Source organism: Acinonyx jubatus, chromosome A3, assembly GCF_027475565.1.
Source record: "Acinonyx jubatus isolate Ajub_Pintada_27869175 chromosome A3, VMU_Ajub_asm_v1.0, whole genome shotgun sequence".
In the NCBI taxonomy this organism is placed as follows: Eukaryota; Metazoa; Chordata; class Mammalia; order Carnivora; family Felidae; genus Acinonyx; species Acinonyx jubatus.
In genome coordinates, this window is record NC_069388.1 from 26,956,800 (window position 1) to 26,964,176 (window position 7,377).

A 7,377-nucleotide genomic window follows, 5' to 3' on the forward strand; every position below is an offset into this window, starting at 1 on the left:
TTTACCCAACTCTTAGGGAAGATTGCTGACAGTGATAATCAACAAGAAATAAAGCTGAAAATGACCAAAAGAGACTACAGAAATCTTGGATCTGCAAAATTTGACCAGAGAAAAAGGGAGTTGATGGAAGGAATGGCCATACACATACCGACAAAATCTTACAATATAAGATGCGGTTAGTAAAATTTCAGATGGAGCCAGAACCCAATCCACAGGTCAAATCTTTTCAAAATACAAACATTTCTTTATAGTCAGAAATAAAACAAATATGCTTAATATATGTTTGGTTAGATGAGAGGTCCTGGATAGTGCAGTAAGCCAAGAAGAACTGTTTTAAAAAAAAATTTTTTTTTAACATTTATTTATTTTTGAGACAGAGAGAGACAGAGCATGAACGGGGGAGGGGCAGAGAGAGAGGGAGACACAGAATCGGAAGCAGGCTCCCGGCTCTGAGACATCAGCCCAGAGCCTGATGCGGGTCTCGAACTCATGGACCGCGAAATCATGACCTGAGCCGAAAGCTCAACCGACTGAGCCACGCAGGCGCCCCCAAGAAGAACTGTTAGATCTGAACAGAAAGACCAAAACCTTTGTTATTCAGACAATATGGCTGAACGTATCAACATAGAAAAGCAAGGTGAGGGGCACCTGGGTGGCTCAGTCGGTTAAGCGTCTTGTGTGACTCTTGGTTTCAACTCAGGTCATGATCCAACGGTTTGTGAGTTTGAGCCCCCCATCGGGCTCTGCACTGGAGCCTGCCTGGGATTCTCTCCCTCCCTCTCCCTCTGCCCACCCCACTCACGCTGTTTCTGTCTCTCTCAAAATAAATAAACTTAAAAAAAAATTTTTTAAGTGATTTTAAAAACCATTGGAAATTTTAAAAGATGTCAGCGTTGTTGTTAATACACAAAATTCAATTTGTATTCCCTTTTTTAATTGATTTTTAAGTTTATTTATTTATTTCTAGAGAGAACGAGAATGAGTGGGGTAGAGGCAGAGAGAGAGGGAGACAGAATTCCAAGCAGGCTCTGAGCTGTCAGCACAGAGCCCAGTGCAGTGCTCAAACTCACAAACTGTGAGATCAGGACCTGAGCCGAGATCAAGAGTCGGATACTTAACTGTCAGAGCCACCCAGGTGTCCCAAAATGAATTTTTTAATTATGCAAGACGTGTATGAAGAAAACTATAAAATGTTATTGAAGTTTATCAAAATAAGACTTAAATAAATGAGAAATCCAGTGAGGTCATAGATGAGGTGATTTAGTATTATCAAATGGCAGTTCTGTACAAACGCAATGCAATTCCGATTGAAATCCCAAAAAGTGGTTTCTTGGAATTTAGTGAGCTGGTTCTAAATTTTGTAGAGAGGATCCAAATATAGCGGAGACAGCCTTGTAGAAAGAGAAGGAAGAATGTTTCCCACAAATAAAATAGTTCGGTTTTCTCTTTAGAATTTGGAATATCTGGCTACAGTGAGCCCTAGCAATAATGAGCTGGAAGTTGACTAACGGCTACCCCTTCAGATAGAAATACCTGCTCTCCAGTTCACCCAGCACACTGTCCTTATTTAAGTTACCTGCCTGATCCTTGTAAATATCTGTATGATAGTTGCCTGGGGTGAGCAGTTAGGGTAAGAGGAATGGAAGAGATTATTTAAAATTATATAGGTTCTATTTGGTTTTGTAAACCTCCTCCCAGTGGAAAGACTTGAGCCGTCAAGCAGAAAGAATAAACACCAACAGAATGAAGAATAGCCTTTCTTGGAAACCCCCTGTGGACCAAGCTCTTTGACACACAATCTCCTTGAACCCCAACATTAGTCTTCTGAGAGTAGACATTAATATCCCTTTGTTATGGATGAGCAAACTGAGCCTATGAAAACTGAGGTCATTGGCCCCATGTGACAAGGCTGAGATTCAAATCAGTCAGATTCACACTAGGGTCTCCCTGACTCCACAATCCACCTCTTCTTTCACTAAAGTCACAATGGTCACTGAAACACCCTGAGATGCACACAGATTTGCATAAAGAAAACAAAGCTGACAAAGCGTATTGTTAACCCATCCCCTCAAACACCCAGATTTTATTAATGCTTCCAAAGCACCATTTGAGACAGATAGAGGAATACAAATTCTGTCCAGTGCTAACTTCAGCTGAGAATCTTCGTGTCAACCAGATTTTCCGGAGAGTCTGATGCAAATAGTCCTTGATCCACAATGTCAGAAGCAAAGCAGTTTCGAAATATAAGCCACCTACACATGCGGTCGCCTATTACTCTGACACTCGGCTAAGTGTTTTAACCCGGTCTCCAGGCCCCTGCCTCCTGTGATAGGGGTGTCATTACAGCGTGGTTTTGGAAGATTCCATGTGATAAAGCTTAAAGTGTGCTAATGAGCTTAGTACAGTACCGGGCACTGAAGAGCTCAATATATTATAATTATCATCATGAGTATAATGGGTCTTTTTAAAAAATGCAGCATCGGGGCGCCTGGGTGGTGCAGTCGGTTAAGCGTCCGACTTCAGCCAGGTAACGATCTCGCGGTCCGTGTGTTAGAGCCCCGCGTCGGGCTCTGGGCTGATGGCTCAGAGCCTGGAGCCTGTTTCCGATTCTGTGTCTCCCTCTCTCTCTGCCCCTCCCCCGTTCATGCTCTGTCTCTATCTGTCCCAAAAATAAATAAACGTTAAAAAAAAAAAAGTTTAAAAAAAAATGCAGCATCATTTAGGAATGTATCAAAAGGACTGATGAATAGAGGTGTACTGTGATAAGGCACAGTAAAAATTCTAATGATGTTAAAATACTCCAAAGGTAAAGGTAAGATGTTCACCGTAAAATTCTTTCAACTTTGTGTTTGAAAATGTCCATAACCCAACGTTGTTAAAACAATGCACTGTCGTGGGCTCTGAAAGGAGGGAGAGCTAAGTTTCGTTTGTTTCTGGTTAAACAGAAGACGTAAAGAAAACAAAATAGGCTCGTCTTGGGGCCGTGGGCCGTTCGCGATGCTGCCTGAATGAAATCATCGAGGACCGCTTGCGAAAGAGCGAATCCTCGAGAGCGTGGCCCGGGGCTGCCAAGCCTTCGCAAGGGACAGGGACGCGCTCCAAGCGGCGCATCCCGCCCGGGCGCCCAGGAGGTGGGGCCGGAGCGCGCGCCGGCGGAGACGCGGCTCGGCCGTTACCCGAGGGCTCGGGACCGGCGCTGGCCGCTGCGCGCCGCGGGTAAATACCTTCGGCGGGGCGGGGGAGAGAAGCGTCGAATTTCAAAAAACACACACACACACACATACACACACCAAACCCCCACAGCCCCAGGCGGGCGGGCGCGCGGATGGGCGCCCTTTGGCTGCGGGAGCGAGTGGAGGATGCTGGGAAGGAGGTAAAATGGCCACCGGCGGCGGCGCGGAGGAGGAGAGGAAGCGGGGGCGGCCGCAGCTCCTGCCCCCCGCGCGGCCCGCGGCCCGCGGCGAGGAGGCCGAGGGCGGCCGCGAGAAGATGGGCTGGGCCCAGGTGGTGAAGAACCTGGCCGAGAAGAAGGGCGAGTTCCGCGAGTCGCGGCCGCCGCGGCGGGAGGAGGAAGGCGGCAGCGGCGTGGGCGGCGTGGGCGGCGGGCTAGGCGCCCCCGCGGGCCTGGCGGCGCCGGGCCTCGGCGACTTCCCCCCGGCCGGCCGCGGGGACCCGAAGGGCCGGCGGAGAGACCCGGCCGGCGAGGCGGCGGACCCGCGCAAGAAGAAAGGCGCGGCCGAGGCGGCCCGGAGAAAGAAGGCCGAGGCGGCGGCCATGGCGGGCCCGGCCAGGCCCGGCGCGGCCGAGGACGCAGCCGAACGGCCCGCTCAGGACGAGCAGGCAGTGGCGACGGGCCCCGCGGCGGGCCCGGGCAAAGGCCGCTTCCTGGTGCGCATCTGTTTCCAGGGAGACGAGGGTGCCTGCCCGACTCGGGACTTCGTGGTGGGCGCGCTCATCCTGCGCTCCATCGGCATGGACCCGAGCGACATCTACGCGGTCATCCAGATCCCGGGCAGTCGCGAGTTCGACGTGAGCTTCCGCTCGGCGGAGAAGCTGGCCCTGTTCCTACGCGTCTACGAGGAGAAGCGCGAGCAGGAGGACTGCTGGGAGAACTTTGTGGTGCTGGGGCGGAGCAAGTCCAGCTTGAAGACGCTCTTCATCCTCTTCCGGAACGAGACGGTGGACGTGGAGGACATCGTGACCTGGCTCAAGCGCCACTGCGATGTCCTGGCCGTGCCCGTGAAAGTGACCGACAGGTTTGGGATCTGGACCGGGGAGTACAAGTGTGAGATCGAGCTGCGCCAGGGGGAGGGCGGGGTCAGGCACCTGCCCGGGGCCTTCTTCCTGGGGGCCGAGAGGGGCTACAGCTGGTACAAGGGGCAGCCCAAGACGTGCTTTAAATGTGGTTCCCGGACCCACATGAGCGGCAGCTGCACGCAGGACAGGTGCTTCAGGTGCGGGGAGGAGGGGCATCTGAGCCCCTACTGCCGGAAGGGCATCGTTTGCAACCTCTGCGGCAAGCGAGGACACGCCTTTGCCCAGTGCCCCAAAGCAGTTCACAATTCCGTGGCAGCTCAGCTAACCGGGGTGGCTGGGCACTGAATACCCGCCTGCCTGCCAGGGGAACCCAGAGCCAGCTTACCCCCTCTTAAGTGCCAAAACTTTTTTTTAAACCATTTTTTATCGTTTTTGAAGGAGACCTTTTTAAACGTACAAGAGACATCTCTCTCTCTCTGCCTTCTTAAACCGAGTTTACTCCATTTCAGCCTTTTCTGAATTGGTGACTCTGTCATCAGTGACTACCGAGAACTGTCGTGTGCAGATGTGTCGCCTCTTTTTAAGATTTTGTTTTTCGTTTTTGTACCTGGGTTGTTTTGGGTGGTTTTTTGTGGTTTTTGTGTGGGTTTTTTTGTACTTTTTACTCCCCACGCCTTGTCCTCTCCCAGGATTTTCACCCATTGGGCTGCCTTGCTCATCTTTATGCCCCGGCCCTAGGTACAGGGCCCACCACGTGGTAGGCACTCTGTCAGTGTTTGTTGAATCCAGAACATTGTTGACTGTGGCTTCTGTCAGGGTGTCTACTTTTTGCAGCTCTTCCCCTCCCCCTTTTAATTTGCTGCTTCTAATCTCTGTGGTCTGAGAATTTGTGAAACCAGTGTTGTTAGAAGTGTACGTAATCTGAGTCAATAAGCTCTGAATGGTGGCCAAGGGCCTCTCTTAATGGCATTAAAATGCATGGACTTTGGGACAGCTGTTCAGTGGCTCAGAAGCCATTTTTCACAGAATCATGGAATTTAGAATTTTCTTACTGGAAAGGACCTAAAAATTGGTTTAGACCAATCCCCTGGATTTCCAACAGGTGCAACAGGCCCAGAGAGGGTCAGTGACTGGGTCAAAATCACATAGCTGTCTGGTTCCAGAGCTAGCCTAGAGTAGAGTTCCCTGACCCCAAGCCCGGTGCTCATTCCACTACCTCTCACACTTCACAACATTTTCCTCAACACTTGAGGGCCCAGCAAGTCTGATCTCTCCAGAATGGTGAGCCCAGAGGAATGCTAAGAAATCATCTGGGGGAGAAAGACATTTAGCAGGGGCTTCTGAATACTTGGGAGATCAGGAAGGGACAAAGGAACATAATCCAGGGTGTGCTTACTGCTCCCTGGGGTACTGTATCTGGATTGAAGTGCCAAGTCCTTTGGGACCTCACCCTCCGCCACTCATTGCCACTGCTTAGAAATGGGGGTGCTCCTCAGTAAGGAAACCTACCGGAGGTTTACATTTGCACCTTAGCCTCAATAGCTAGAAACCCCAGAGAAGCATCTGACTGGAGCTCATCTATAGCTTCCTCACTCACAGGAGAAAGGTGATTTTAACCTGTAATCGTAAGTGAGCTGTTAACTCTAAAATGTACTTGCAAAACAGACCACTTGCAAGAGGGCATTGGGTCAACTAAGTGTTATCAAGTTAAAGTAGAAAAGACAGTACACTGCTTTTCTTTTAGTTTTTGTTTTTCCTTCGCTTTATGTTTTGCTATTTCCTTGTGGCTTAGAATGTAAAATCGATTGTTAAAAGTTTTGTTCTGAATAAATATTTATCTTTTGTATTGCTAACACTGTTGCCCTATTTCCTTTCAGAGTGGAAGATGCTAGGGTACACAGACTCTAGTTTAATCCATGCTTCTTACCCATCATTTGTTTACCCTGCAAATACATTTCCAACCCCTGTAGGCAACACGTAGCACCTACTATGTTGTGCCAGACCCTTTGGCGTTGTTTCCTAAACCGTATGTATGCGTTACACTCACTTGGCACATGGCAAAAACTAAAGTTCTAAGTCCTAACTTTGCTCCAAGGAATCAAAATCACTGGTGTGAATGAAAACATTTTTAGCAAGCACCCCGGCCCCCAACAACTCTGATTGGCAGCCAGGCTTGAGACTATAGTTCTGAATGGTATTAAAGTGAGAGAGAGGGATTCTGCCCTCAGATTACAATGGGGAAGTGCCACAAATAGGATGCAAAGATTTCATAGGTTTTTAAAAAACGCCATCTCTTCCAGGTATTAGGGAGTAAGAAAGAGTCTGGGAAACTTCCCAGAGAGCTGACTCACTCCTCCAAGCCAGCCCTGAAGACCCCAGACACAACTGACTGAAGGATTTTCAGCTCAGAGATGTTGAAATGATCCAATCCTAAGAATTAAAATTCTCAGTGTACTGATTCTCTAACTCAGTGATTTCAGGATATTTCCAGAGCTGATCAGGTGTGGTTGAGGCCTGGGTGGCTCTTGAGAGCCCCGCCTTGCCAAGCCTGTATAGCCCCTCCTTCCTGTCTCCCAAAGCAAACAGACTCTTCCCTCCTCGATCCCTCCCTCCAGTCCTGTCCCTCCCCCATCAGCTCTCCCTTCTCTGCCTTGGGTTTCCCTCCTTCACAGGGCTGAAGGCGGAGAGAAAGCCTGCATTCATCATATCCGCCCTCCCTCCAAGCAGGCACCGTGCCAAGGAGCCTCCTTGGAAGGAATCTTCCCTCTCTCTGCCTTCCCTCCCCCTCCAACTCTCCTGGAGGGAGCAGAGGAAGAAACTATTTCCCTGCCCATCCCCCACAGGATCCACTCCAGGGCCTCCTGCCTGGCAGTCTGGGGACTCAGCCATGGGCTGGAGCGGAACAAACCTCCCCCAGCTTCCTCCTGATCTAGCTACCTCCGAATTACAATCCCTCACTGTTCATGGGCTCCTAGAGAGTGTGCAGAGATCCCCAAGCTGAGGCTGGCTGATTAGCTGACATTTCTTTCATTCAGCTTTCAACAGATACTGAGGGCCATTAGAGCCAAGCCCTTCTGCAGGGTAGTTTGCACACACCCGGGAATGAGAGGGTTACTTGCA

At 50.0% G+C, this 7,377-nt stretch overlaps 1 protein-coding gene across 1 annotated transcript; it reads left to right on the plus strand.

Annotated features, from left to right (window-relative positions):
• Positions 1-3,378: 3,378 nt before the first annotated feature.
• Positions 3,379-6,110, plus strand: ZCCHC3 (zinc finger CCHC-type containing 3). Its single transcript, XM_015084157.3, has one exon. The coding sequence runs from the start codon at positions 3,379-3,381 to the stop codon at positions 4,600-4,602; it is 1,224 nt and encodes a 407-aa protein (XP_014939643.3). The 3' UTR covers positions 4,603-6,110.
• Positions 6,111-7,377: the final 1,267 nt, after the last annotated feature.

Excerpts from the sequence above, each read along its gene's own strand:
- ZCCHC3 (XM_015084157.3), top strand. The coding sequence starts at position 3,379 with ATGGCCACCGGCGGCGGCGCGGAGGAGGAGAGGAAGCGGGGGCGGCCG.